Consider the following 14977-nt stretch of genomic DNA (forward strand, 5'->3'; position numbering starts at 1 on the left):
TTTATGTAGAAGGCCACTCCACCACCACGTCTGCCTAGCCGATCACATCTAGAAATATTGTAGCCTTCAAGTTTCAACACAAATATCTGAACTATCTATACTTGGGTGTAACCAAGTTTCTGTCACCCCAACAATGTCCGAATCAACATCAAAAACATAATTTTTAAAACTTGCAAAGTTAGCATGCAAGGAACATATGTTAGTATGAGAAACAACAAGAGACATTTTAATAGAAAACCTTAGTGAGAATTAAAAAAAAAATACGGCAATAGACCAAAATACTTAAACACTTAAAACATTTAGAATACTTAAAATAGTTAAAAAATCTATCCTAAACCTAACCAAAAAACTGTCTTAATCAATCAGAAGTAAGTATCTAATTTTTATCTGACACCTTATTACATTTATTACTACTCACACTTCCACTTCTAAGGGTTCTTTTTAGGGGATGATTAGGATTCTTGCTATCGCTACTAGAAGTTTTTCGTTTAGGAGTCGGATACGGTGGTGGTCGTTGAAACTCAAGACGTGATAGCTGCATAGCTTCTTCCTTTTTCAGGTCGTCCGGGGTCCTGCTTTGTCCGTTTATGAATAACACTTTATTCCTAATATATGCCTGCTTGTTGTTTTTTTTCGCGTAAGTGTCTATAAAGAAGTTTACGTTCGGCTTGTTCCTGATCGGTGCGATCGTGATTTATATAAATTTGTGTCCCCTTTAATTTCTTAGAATTCTTAAGAATTTATTTTTTCACAAAGTAGTTCACCACCTCTAATGAAGCTGCTGGGTTAGTTCTCTCTTATGCCGATTTTAGGCAAGATATTTGAGTGCCTACTTAAAAACCAACTGGAGGAATATCATTTTCTATTTAAGGCATGACTTTAGGGAAAAAAAACTCTACTAACGCTGCAGTGAGCGATTCATGTAAAAAATGATTCTATTATTTGTCAAGGGCTTTTGTTCATGACACACTTCTTCAGAACCTCCTTCTTCTTCTTCCGTTGCTATCCATTAGTGAATCTTTGCGATCACTTCTAACCATTTTCCCTTCTGAAGACGACCTGCACGACCTACTATTAAATCTGAGTAAAACTAAGTTAAGGCTGTTTTTTGAATATTAATGGTACCATTTACATCCACACTTTAGGAATTTCTTTGATGCAGTTTTGATCACTGGTTATTCATTATTATCATTTAATTAATTTGCTTTGGATTGAACTTGTGATTTTGTGTGTGCTTCGAAGACATGTTGTCGTAGCTCTAGTATAATGTTTAAAAAATCCACTAGGGTTAAATGTGGTGACCTAGCAGTCCATTTTATAAAACCAAAACGACTAAACCATTCAAATTAGTTTCTTTTAATCTGATTTTAGCGTGTTTATTTATTACTTAAGTTGCCATTTATCAGATTTCAGCCACAGATCATTATTAATTCGATCTTATATTTTTTAGGCTTATAATTCTATAGGTGACTTAGACGCGTTATCGGGCTGCGGAATGCCACTATTACTACGGCCTGAGCGCAGGGTCGAATACTATAAAAATATCGGACATTGGGATTACGTCATGAACTACTACACGATGCATCCCATAGAAAATTCCGAGTCGAGCCGACAAAATTTAATCGAAAGCTTCAAGATGAATCAGCTGTACCAGTTGCCGCTGTTGTTTGACAGTTTGTCCAAAGAACCGGAGTATGAATGTTTATGGAGGATGGGACAGTGGAATTTATTTAAGAGGGATAGTAACAAAACTTGTCAGGTAATAGATACATAGATGGCATTGAAGTTACAATATTAAAATCGTTTTTCTTGATTAATTTCAAATATTGGTCATACTATTTTGCCAAAGTTTGGTGCATTGGCATAGGTATATTTTGAATGTTCCAGCAATATAATATATATAACTTAGAACATTGAATACACTAGAATAAACTAGAAGAAAATAAAGTGATATAATAAATTATTATAATTAGCAGAAACTGAATTGCATTCTTTATTATAAAGCAAAAGAAAGAGTGGAATTGGTTTAATAACCAAAACTATTTTGTACTATACACTAATAATAATTAATATTTTAAATTTTGATTTTTTTAATTTCCACACAGAATGGCAACGCTGTAAATTTCGCCCAGGAATATTCTCGCGATAAAGGTATTTGGCAACTGTGCTCGTTGTTTACTTTCGGATGGTGCACCTTTCATACAGTATTAGTATTAAAAAGATATTTTGAGTGGTTTCAGTGTGTTTTTTATCAATATTAAAGCTAAAAACTCCTTTTTTACTGAAAAATTATTAAGAAGTTTGAGGTGGGTTACATATATAGGGAAAAAGGAAATTCAAATCGTTCCTTCCACAGGCGAGTTAGCTGTCAATGGTGTCATCCTTCTAGATTATAATATTATAAAAGGGACATATAAAAGTATCTATTAAGTATTGGAAACCAAAATTAAGCTTTTTCCCTTCATTGCTTTTAGGAAAATATTAATAAACGTGTAATTAAAGATATTATTATAAAATAGCATTTTTTTACTTAACCCGAAATGCCGCAAAAATAATGTGTGCAAAAATAAAGGTAGTGTCCAATCGATATCCAGCCACCAAAATCAAGAACGCAGCATATGTCGTTTGTCAGCAACATATTTATAGTCCGCGCCCACTGTTATTTAATCAATATAATGCCTGTATCTCCTGGAATTCCAAAGGAGTTAATTTTTTGTCTAGATATTAACAATGGATAACTAAATCGGTTTATGGTGGGTTTAAACCTCGACAATCTAAGGTTTTTTTGGGAAAATTAATTAAATACTTAACATCTAAGGATTTGAGATGGTTGCAAACCTCTACAAACGAAATATTTTTGTTTAAAAATTATTGAGTTGTTAGATGTTATAAACGGCTATAACTGCCTAAGGATATCGATAAAACTTTTCCTTATAACCTAGCTGCAAGCCTATAATTTTTAATATTATATATAAATAATTATTTATTCTAAGATATACAATTTATAAAAAAATAAAAGACATACCCCATGAATATTAAGCTGAGATAAACGCCCCAATACTCAATGACATATTTAAATTTAAGCCTTAAATTTTTCATTAAAAAATGATTTAATGAGATTTTTTTGTTAATTTACTTATACATTATTTTTCCTTTTTATTTTTATACACTCGACACAATTTAAACATTAGTAATCCAAAAATTTTTACGTGCACTGGTTTGCACCTTGATGATAAACTAGAGCTCAGTTTTATACAAGATAAAAAGAGACGGAACATTTCTAGTGACTATCAAAAGTTTAATCGAACTAATGTTTATTATTTTTGATAAAATGATTTTAAAGACAATATAAGTTAGTTTGTTTAGTCCCGGACATCCTGTAGTAAAAACTATAATACCCCCTCTTCTGTTGTATGAATTTAATGTTTTTTTTTTGTATGTTGCTATTAAAGATCTTCAGAAAATCCCACATATCCAAAATCACTCAATTTTAAGCTCAAACATCATCACTTTCATATGAGAAAAATTATTTTTTTGTATAGGCGCTCCTGGAATATTTTTTCCTATTAAACCCATAAATTTTCCATTAAAATTGATTTAATGATTTTTTTTTAATTCCCTGATAAAGCTTTATCGCTTGTACTTTATTATGAGAAGTTTTCACGAAAATGCCTTAAAACCTTTAAAGACACTCAAAAATTACATTCTTAAAGTCATTTTTAGAAAGGTTAAAGTATTTCCAACATTCCCACTTTACAATGGCAATTCGAATTGAAAGAAGTCGTCCATTTTCTCAAAGAGTCTTAGATTCAATAACCTAAAGGGAACTACACAAAGTCTCGGTCTCAAACGTATTTATTAATTCTAACAATAGGTTAGACGTGTTTCACTCATATTAAGAGCATCATCAGACCTAAAAATTAAAAACAAAGAAACTAAATACAATAACAGCCTTAAAGTTAGATAAAATTGGTACCTTAAAAATCGACTACAAACCATACATGCTTTACGGTCACATTATACACACACACACACACTAAATAAAATAAATTCTTAGGAATGTAATACGCCACAAGTTAAAATACAAAAATATAAAATTATTGTCCTAAGCGAGATTCGAACCTACTGCTAGTCTCGAAAAACACGTCAGTTAAGCAATGTAAACTACTGCGCTACCAGGTCCTTAAAGATATTTCTAGTAGAACTGGAGTATGTCAGGCAATATTACCAAAACGCTAACATAGTCTAGGATTAGGCTTTTCTTGGTTTTGGTTTTCTAATTTTTCCAGAAGGTTTTCTGCTTTTTTGGCATTCATGCACAACTGATACATTATCAGGAACAGTAAAATTGTGGCCCGAGGACAATAAAAGTGTAGCAAAGGCCGACTTGGTGTCAATAGTATCAGTGTCTCTAAACTTATTTACCAGGCTCAAGTGTCTTGTATTCTAGTGGAAGTTCTCCTGTCTGACTGACCTACATAAATAGCGGGACAATCGGCACATTGTAATCTATAAACCCCAGATTTAGATAGAGGGTCTTGTTCATCTACTTGTGTTACCAAATTTCTTTTTAACGAATTTGAAGTTTTAAAAGCAACAGATATGTCGAGGGGCTTAAAGAACTTAGTCAGCTGATGTGAGATACCTCCGAAGTACGTTAAACATCTAAAGTTTTTGTTACGTTCTTTCTTTTCCTGGACAATATGATAAGAGCGTTTGTACTTATTATAATATTTAAAGTAAATTTTTCTTTAAGCTTGAAATTGGGAATTTATTATTAATAGCAACAGATTTTATGATGTTTAATTCTTTTTGAAATGGTGCGTTAGACACCGGTAATTTAAATAATGTGTATAGCAGAGAATTAAATGCAGCAAATTTATGTTGTCCAGGAGAAAGAGAGTCAAATTGAATCATGCTGTCCGGTGCGGTTGGTTTTCTATAGACTTGAAAGGAAATGGTATTGTCCTTTCTTCGCAAAAGTAAGTCCAAAAATGGCAGACATTGATTTACCTCCCTTTCCAGCGTAAAAGTTATATTTTTGTCTAGGGAGTTAATAAACGTTAAAAATTCGGGCAAATCATTATCGTTACCACCCCAAACGAGACAAACATCGTCAACGTACCTCTTGTAGGCAATGATGGCAATTCGATCTTTATACATTTTAAGTGTTTATCATTTTATACGCGAAAACCCTGAAATAGGTGTATATGTTAGTCAATTTTAATCTAACAGGTTTAATGTTGAAAGAAATTTAACAGATAGTACTACCAACCTACACCTTAGGTCGTTTCACTATCCTAGTGTAAAAATATACAACATTTTGTCACTAACAGTAAGGGAACAGAAAAGCTTGGTAGTACAGATAGTACTACCAACCTACACCTTAGGTCGTTTCACTATCCTAGTGTAAAAATATACAACATTTTGTCACTAACAGTAAGGGAACAGAAAAGCTTTTAATAAAAAATGTATCACTTTTATAGGTCACAATTTTGAAAAGTGTTCAACATTATTCTGATTAGTTTTCTCTAAATTTGACTATTGTCTATTAAATTTTATTTTTTACTCACTTCCTTTATGTCATTAACCCACTGAAACTTATTACATCAATAGTTTAGAATACCTTACAAGCCTCACGTGTATTTTAATATTTGAGCTACTTATACTATATGCTACAGTAATAGGCCTGTAGCATTCTGGCATCTTCTTTTTTGTATAAGGGCTTTACTAAGCTAATTTAAGGTTTGTTAGAAAAACATCCTGCTTAAAAGAATTATTTATTATATACCAGAGGGGAATTGAGATTTGTTCAGGATAGCGATTTATAATATTGACAGACCTAAAATTTTATAAATCTTTATATAAGGTCGATCGTTTACTAATACACTTTGTTTCTATTATTGTTTACTTTTATATTTTATAATCTATATCCTGTTTTTATGTATAAAACTACATAATAATAAAGTATTTTATTTAATTTTTAGAGATCTTCAGACCAGTACAGCAAATATCAGTTCGCCTCATTAAAGGCCCTATGTGAAAACGACCATTACACGTTCGAAACGTCGAAGACTGAATTGAGCAATTGCGTTATAAATAATTTAAAACATACCAGTCTGGAAAGCAGTAAAAATATCTATCCGATTTCGTCACAGCTGCAATCGCTGGTCGAGTTGGAAGACAGCTTTAAAGCAATAAAATCTGGCAATTTTGAGGATGTACTCGCCAAATGGCAGAATCAGGACGTTATTATAAGAAAGAACGACTTTCAATTTGTTGAACCGATTGCAGCTCAAAGAATGACTATTTTGGGGGAGTACGTGAAAAGGGAGCCCAGATTTTTGAAGCAATATTTCGATTTGGTTTTAGATTTTGCAGGTAAACTGGTTGTTTTTTTAGTATGAGATCATTTTTGAAATGTTTTAATATATTAGATTATGCCAAAGAAGAATTGCATATCCGAGTCGCGGAAAATGCCATCATCAACATAAGGAAGTTGCCTAATTTAGATCGAACGATTGAGCACGAGCTACAGTTTAGGGAAGCCCAATTAGCTTGGCTGAACAAGGATAAAATGATTGCTCAGCAACTTTTAAGAAATTTGAGTAAAGATGAAAGTATTACGCCCAGGTAACTAATATTTTATTGTTTGTACCTGTAAATCACTTTATATATGTCCTGTTAGTTTTAAACTTTTCTAACTCTAAAGAGGACTGGAAAATTGTAAGACTAGTAAAATAGTAAAAGACTTTCCACAGTCTGGACACTTTATTTTTATTTTTTATTTTATTTATCAACTGATTTTCGTGATATAAAACAAATATTTTTCTGGCTAGTATTTATACTTCCTTTTGTTCCGGTTATTTTCCACACCCACTTATAGATGCTTTTTTGTTTAAATAATTAGATAGAAGGTCTAATTCACACAAATGACTAATTAATCTAGGTACTAATCCTGTAGCTGAGAAAAAGAGGTAAAGGAAAGTGCAGTTTCCCTTTCAAAATGATGCCAAGAAGGAATATAAAATTTCTTTTTTTCTCTCCAAAACTCGGTTTTTTAAAATTGCATTTTATTAGTCATCAATGTGCGAAATGTCGTAGATCTGTGATTTTTACATCATGTCAATCACTTTATTAAGAAAGCATTTACTTAATTAATTTTCAATTAAACACAACTCTTGAATATTCAATTGCAGAAAACTCTTTGTGACTGCTTAGTACTATCTATACAGTTTAACTTTTGTGATGTTGTATTGGTCCATTTTGTTTATGGTCTAAGGAGAACGCATCACAGTTTGGTATTGTTTAATTAAATTATTTAAAAAATGTCCCAATCCATTATACCAAACCATTAAATTTAGCAACTCAGAGTAAAAAAAAAATTTAAAAGGCATTTCCAGAGAATTTGGAATACAAAATTGTCTGGAAATGTAGGTCCATGACAAATTTATATAAATATTTTTGTGGGGAGTAAATGAGACACATTTCTAGATATGACCTACTCTATAGTCATAAAACTAGTTTATTTGAACGATCGAAATATTTTACCGGAAATTGTATGATATTTATGTGTGCTTCCTGCCTTATTCCTAATTTTGCGTTCATGATGTTCATGAGTACGGAAGCGTACCTTCAACTTCGCCAAGCATGTATTTACAAATAAAGACATTATTATTGTAATTATCAAAATAATGTATTACTTATTCTATCTAGATTGAAAGCTGGCTGTCTGAAACTTCAAGGCATCTACATGGCGGAAATGTATTCGGATAGAACGTCGATTTTAAACAGCTTCAACTCCTCCATCCAAATATACAAACGGATCCAGAACAGCTTGACCCCTGAAGATATAAAAAACCTCGAAGACACTTATGACAAGATTGCAACGTTTGCTGACAGGGAATACCAACAAGTAAGATTTCTTTTTTAAAATCGCATCAGTTTATGTCACTCGATTCACTTTTAGATCATGAGTTATATAAAGTCGGACCTTTTCCAAAAGAAACTGTCAAACATAAAGAGTTGCAAAGAAATGGCGCAGGCGCTGAACGACCAGAAACGAAAAAAGAGTGACGACGAACGAAAAGCCCAAATAATACATCAAAAGCAGATTAGAATTGACGAAAATGAAGTGAATATTACGTTGAAGGATAAGGATTTGGTTTTGCTGCAAGCAGTAAAGTAATTTGTTTATTAAGTTCATAAAAAGCAGTTTTAACATTGTCGTCTCTTTGTAGATATTACATCAAGAACCTGTCCACCTCAGACCTGAACAACATTAAAATATTCAGAGTAATGGCCTTGTTCCTCGATAACCGCGATAACAAGAATTTGCTCGACTACCTAAAAAGCATGGTTCAAGGAATTCCGACCTACAAATACATCACCATGTTACCCCAACTTATCCCTCACATATCTACGAGTTTCCATGACATATTTGGCCAACAAATTAATCAAATTATAGAAAAATGCGCTGTTGATCATCCACATCATACGCTACCCTTATTGTTAGCTTTAGTTAATGCCAATAAAGATAGGGAATATACGAATCCCAAAGCAAAAATATCCCAAAATGAGAGAAGCACAATTGCCCTAAGTCTGATCAAGAAACTTAAGAACCGAAACGGGTTAAACGTACTCATTGATAAAATGCTGAGGGTAGCCGAAGCCTTGATTGAATTGGCATATTTTGTTGACACAAGCCACTCGGGAAATTCTCGAAAAACCGAATTTAATATACCTTCGAAGTTAAAAATTCATAAAATAAAGGATTATAGTGATATTTTGGTGCCTACGATTTCGTTGCCCGTTAGCAAGACAAATGATTATAATCACATAATTGGTAAGTGAAATTTATAGATATTATAAAAATATTGGTTGTGGTATCAGTGGCGGTTGCTCCATAAGGCCGCGTGGCCGCGCGCCCCTCCAAGACAATGTGCAACACCAATTTTTTTTTACATTTTACATTGTGTTACTAAGTAAAAATTTAAACTAAAGAAAATCGTATCTAACCATCACATTCGCTCTTATCTCTAACTCTTCGTCCTCGTTGGCACGTGCACACGTGAGAAGATTGAATCATATGGCTGGGCCGCGCGAAAACTGCGCCGCCCGCCTCGACATGTACTGATACTACCGATGTAGGATTTCGGCGGCGCGAGCATGCACGAGGCCCTGTAATATTCAGGTTGCATAAGGTCAATTAGGGCGCGGATTTTCTGCGGCCTGATGTTTTTATTCTGCAAGGAAAGGCCCGTTTTAATTGGCAATTCGTTGTTAACGAGGTACTGTTTTGTCGATATTATCGATTTTTGTGTTGGTGGTATCGTTATACCTATTTGGCTTTGAGGATTTTTTTACGTTTTATGATGAATACTGTAGATAATATTGAAATCAATTTTGATAGACTGCCGTTGGCCGATAAGGTAAAAATTAAAGAACTGGGAAGGCCCTTGCCAAATTTAAATTTAACGTAAACTAGTACGCGAAAAGCCGAGAACAGATCTTTTACCCGACGATTTTCAAAGGATATTTATGAAAAAAATAAGTGGATATGTGGGTGTGAAATAAGAAATTTGTTATTCTGTTTCCCGTGTCTGTTGTTTTTTAAAGCTGACTCTAGAATGGATTCCAACTGGGCAAGGAAAGGAATCAGTGATTTACACCATCTTCCTGAGAAAATGAGAAAACATGAATCGTCTCGTGACCACATCAATTCTTGCACTGCTTTAGCTATACTCGGTAAGGTTAATATTATGACACAATTAAGCTCTGCTTACAGAGAAAGTATTGTTTTACATAATAATAAGGTCGAGAAAAATCGTCATATTTTAAAAAGGATAATTAGTTGTGTAAAATTTTGTAGTGCTTTTGAACTAGCACTTAGAGGTCATGATGAAAGAGAATCCTCAGAAAATCAAGGAATATTTAAAGAGCTAATTAACTTTACTGCAGAGCTCGACAATACATTAAAGGAACACTTGCGTACGGTTACTGTTTTTAAAGGGACCTCAAATATTATCCAAAACGAAATTCTCGATAGTATGTTAAAAGTATGTAGAGAAGAAATTTGCAAGCAAATTGAAAATGCTGACTATTTATCAATCCAATGCGACGAAACCACTGATGTCTCGAATTATTGTCAAATGGTGTTAATATTAAGGTAACATTTTTGGGGTTTTTTAAGGGTTACAGATAAAACAGCCACTGGATTAAAAACATGCATAGAAGATCAAATTGATCCCCTAGTTTTAAAAACTCCTCAAAAATTGATAGCACAAACTTATGACGGTGCAAATGTTATGAGCGGCTTGAACAACGGTGTTCAAGCTCAAATTAAAAAAAAATACCCAAATGCTCATTTCATTCATTGTTATGCCCATCAATTAAACCTAATAATGCAGAAATCGGCATCACAAAACGCTAAAGTTCGCGTGTTCTTTAGTAATCTCTCAGCAATACCTGTTTTTTTTTCAAACTCATCTCGGTGTGACGTTTTACAAGAAATCATAAATAAAAGATTACCAAGAGCGGTTGTTACTAGATGGAACTATAATATTCGCACAGTTCATTTTGTTTCTGAAAATCGCGAAAAACTTATAGAAGTGTTTGAAGAAATTGAAAGTAGGTGTGAAAAAGGCGTTACGTCAAATGAAGCTTCCGGTCTACGAAGAGCATTGGAAGATCCAGAGTTTGTATTTTGGTTAACACTTTTTCACAGAATTTTACCACACGTTGACATACTGTATAATCAGCTTCAATCTAAAAATGAAGACAGCGTTCAGTTGCAAAAAGATTTGTTAATTTTTAAGAAAAATATTTCTAATATCCAAAATGAAACTGAATCGATTCAAAAGATTGTCGAATCCGAATTTCCTACGCCTAAGAAAAGACGAACCGATGATAATTTTCGAAGTGTTATTGCCAAAGAAATTTGTGATACAATTACAACTCAAATGAAGGATCGTTTTTCCTATCGGGGTCATTTGCAAGCCTCTTACCTGTTTAATACAGAAAAATATTCAGAATTTTCAAAAAGTTTCCTGTAGCAGTTTTAGATGATGTAGCTTCATTTTATCCAATGCTGACCAAATCAAGGCTAAGAACAGAATTAGAGGTAATCTATTCGAGAGATGATTTAAAAGAAATTGTTAGAGCAATGAATCTTCTTTCAGTTATCATGAATAACACCCTTCATGAGACGTTTACTGAAACATCAAAAATATTAAAAATTATCGTGACAACTCCAATGACCACGGCAGAAGCAGAACGTACTTTTTCTACGCTTAAACGCATAAAGACATTTTTGCGAAATACCATGCTTAATGATAGACTAAATGCTCCGGCTATGATGTTCATTAATCTAAATTTGGTGCATAAAATAAATAATTTTGATGACAAAGTATTAGAAAAATTTATTTCCAAGGACCGTAGAGCGGATTTCTGTTTTAAAAAATAGCTCCTCTCGCTTGTCTATAATGTGTAAATATGTTATTACAATAAAATGATCTCGAAATTAGTATTCTAAAATATACCTAAACATAACAATAATCCATGTAAATAGTAAATACTTACCTTATTTTTATGGTTCCTTTTTCGTACTAAGAAAATGCCTTTATTCTTAGTGAACTGACTTATATGATATTAAAAGACTACTCTGATATTACAGTTTTTTTTTCGTTGAGTTCAATCGACCCTGGATTCAATTTAGGTAAAAAAGATAGGTAAACTTTTATTCAAAACGTGCCATTGTTTTCGTTTTTTTTGTTTCATATGATATCATTATTAAAAAAAAAGAAACCATTTTTTAACGAGTTTTAGGCGTGGCATTGCAAAAATTTATTTTTTTACTGTGCCCCTCCTGGCCCAAACCTCACCACACGCCACTGTGTGGTATGGTGTTTTATGGTAATTTTGAAAGTTAACATTTGTGTGTTTTGGTTATGATGTTGATATAATTGTACATTTTAGTTTTTGTTTAAGAACTGTTAACGCTTGGACCCGTCGATTTTTATTTCAAGTTGCGCATTTTTGTACGTGAAGTTTGTATATACAGTACGACCATCAACTTCATTTTTTTTAAATGAAAGCACCTTTTTTTATTTCATTTTTGAATTTCGCGTGGAATTCTTCGTATGTTTCATGCATCGTGAAAAGGTGGGCTATATTTATAAGGTGGGATCGCTCTGGGATTGGTGGCTCGCCCAAGCGGAGGCCACGCCTCCCCAAAGCGAAAGCTGGTGATCTGTTACCTTGCAATTAGCAGCGGAGAAAACATAGCATTTTAACCGGTGTCACTTGCGTTTTGACCGTCGAGTGGCATTTTGAATGAGGTCGATTGTGCAGAGTCGGAGAGAAGACAATTTGCGCTTTGTTTGGGTATTATTTTTAGGTCATGTTTAAGAGAAAACGCCTCTCCATGGTTGGTTTTCCCGCCATTTTAGTAAGAATTTTTTTAACTCTTCATTCTCAAGAGACCTTACGCGTTCTTTAAATTTTGTGTGTTTCATTTTTTTTAACTCCTCTATGGTCTCGATGCGGCGGTCCTCTCTTATGTCAATATTCCTTGCGTATATAGGTGAATTTGTGATTATTCTTAAGGTTTTGTTTTGAAATCGTTCTAATTTAATGAGGTTTGTTTTTGTAATGTTAGTTAGCACGCATGAGCCATAGAGGAGTTTAGGTCTGATAATTTGCTTGTACACAAGAAGTTTATTCTCAATCGACATCTTGCTCTTTCGACCCAGAAAGGAGTAAAGTTTCTGTACCAGGCCATTGCATTGATTAAGTTGCCTTTTTATATGAAGGCTAAAATTGTTTTTATTGTCAAAGAAAACCCCTAGGTAGCGAATCTTGCTCTTCCAGGGGACTTCCGTGCCCAATACCACCAGATTTGGAATATCGCGATCTTATTTTTTTGTGATTAGTATTGCCTCCGTCTTGTCTTCATTGATCTTTATCTTCCATTTTTTTGCCCATAGGCAGAGTTTATCTATATGGCTTTGTATGTAAGCATATAACTCTCCTAACTCTCCTAAGTTTCAATTCTCGTAATAATATTTTTATGTAACTCGGCAACTTGCAGCATTGGATACTATGTACGTATCCAATGCTGCAATGGATACGTACATACTCCGATACTATGTATGTAATACTGCGGTCTTGGTTTTTTGTTTCCTGCAACACTCAATTCTTCAGGTAGCACGCTATTTTCCGAGCGAAACATCTGTGTCTCTTTTTAATTCCTTGATATCATGTTCTTTAATTTGTGCTTAGAGGATCCTCTAAAGCTTGCTCCAGCACCTGTTTTTCGTCATACAACTTGGAATGTTCTTTGTAGTTTGTGAGCTGTTGCCAAGAGAATTGAACGTTAAGCCTTTCTTTCGTCCAATGTATTGGGGTCTTAATTCTGGGACAGAAAAAAGTAGAGCAACTTTTTAAGAATTGATGTTTTTCTTTTAGTAAAAACTGAAATACAATTACAATTTTAGTATTTTGTAAAATATCCATCATTTTTGATAACTTCCTCACAACGGTGGCGCATAGATTGCAGTAACCTAGAAATTATTACTGGGTCCATATTAATCCAAGCTTCGTGTAATGCATTGAACAATTCGTCCTTATTTTTGTAAGTTTTCCCCCTTATTTTCCTATCCAAAATTTCCCATAGGTTCTCGATGGGGTTTAAATCTGGTGATTGACTTGGCCAGTCCATTACTTGAATATATTGCTGTCTAAACCAAGCCTTTACATATTTAGAAGAATGCTTTGGATCATTGTCCTGCTGAAAAATGTGCCTAAGGGGCATTTTCTCGTCTGCATATGGAACCATTTAATTTTCCAGAATATCTTTGTACATAAATCTATCCATTATCCCATCAATTTTATGAAGTGGCCCCATTCCGAAACCGGAAAAGCAGCCCCACACCATAACTGATCCACCACCATGTTTTACTGTTGGACAAGTGTATCTGGGATTTAACCTTTGGTTTGCAGGACGTCGAACATATGCTATTCCATCACTTTGAAACAAATTAAACTTTGATTCGTCGCTGAATATTATCTTTTTCCAGTCATTAATTGTCCAGTGCAAATGAGATCGAGCAAAAAGAAGACGGGATCGTCTGTTTTTTGCAGATAATAAGGGCTTTTTTGCTGGACGTCTTGCAAATAATTTGGCCTCGCATAATCTACTTCTTATTGTCCTTGAAGATACCTGAACGCCTAATTCTTCTGATAAACGCTGCTTTATTTTACTTGAACCCAAAAATGGATCACTCTGAGATATTTTCAAAATTTGTTTATCTTGATATTTATCGGTTTTTCTTGGTCTTCCTGTTTTTTCTAGGTAAAACAAGTCCATGCTTCACATAACGTGAAATTATTCGCGATACTATAGATTTATTCAAACTAAATCTTCTTGCAATATTGATTCGTTTTTCACCATTTTTGTGACAGTCTATAATTCGTGTTTTTAAATCAACGGATAAAGGCCGTCCTCTAGGCATTGTAAACTAACTTTGCTTTTAATGCAACCGGTAAACAGCTGGAATTAAACTAATATTATTCGATTTGTAAGTTCTAAGAAAAATGTTGCTCCACTTTGCCAGGTACACAAATTCTTATCAGTTTAAAAATAAACAGAAATATTTAGAAGGTCAATTCTTATCTGATTTAAGACTACTTACTTGACCAAAAGTATTGTGGATAAATATCATTGTTATTCCTTTGTTAGTTGTTAAGAAATTTAATTTTTTTAAAAGTTGCTCTACTTTCTGCCACTACTGTATATGTGGAAAGTTTTTAACTAAAACACTTGCCATACTGCTGAGCAATGGTTTCTTAAGTGTTAAAGTAAACCTCAACATTTTATTTTAAAAACAATTATACTAATTGTCACTTCAAAATAACCTGCAAAGATCTTACGTTAATTGTCCAAAATAATTTAGCTTTTAGTCTTCGATCAACAGAC

The 14977-nt window shown here is 33.4% G+C and overlaps 1 protein-coding gene across 3 annotated transcripts in view; it reads left to right on the forward strand.

The window, feature by feature from the left end:
- LOC126744537 (serine-protein kinase ATM) overlaps positions 1 to 14977 on the forward strand; it is a 66370-nt gene that overhangs the window by 45034 nt on the left and 6359 nt on the right. For all 3 annotated transcript variants that reach the window (XM_050451979.1, XM_050451981.1, XM_050451982.1), the window contains exons 22-27: positions 1451 to 1759; positions 5988 to 6381; positions 6438 to 6633; positions 7717 to 7915; positions 7970 to 8184; positions 8241 to 8845. In XM_050451979.1, the coding sequence (XP_050307936.1) occupies positions 1451 to 1759; positions 5988 to 6381; positions 6438 to 6633; positions 7717 to 7915; positions 7970 to 8184; positions 8241 to 8845 (1918 nt within the window). The remainder of the gene's footprint in view (positions 1 to 1450; positions 1760 to 5987; positions 6382 to 6437; positions 6634 to 7716; positions 7916 to 7969; positions 8185 to 8240; positions 8846 to 14977) is intronic.

Source organism: Anthonomus grandis, chromosome 14 (assembly GCF_022605725.1).
Source record: "Anthonomus grandis grandis chromosome 14, icAntGran1.3, whole genome shotgun sequence".
In the NCBI taxonomy this organism is placed as follows: Eukaryota; Metazoa; Arthropoda; class Insecta; order Coleoptera; family Curculionidae; genus Anthonomus; species Anthonomus grandis.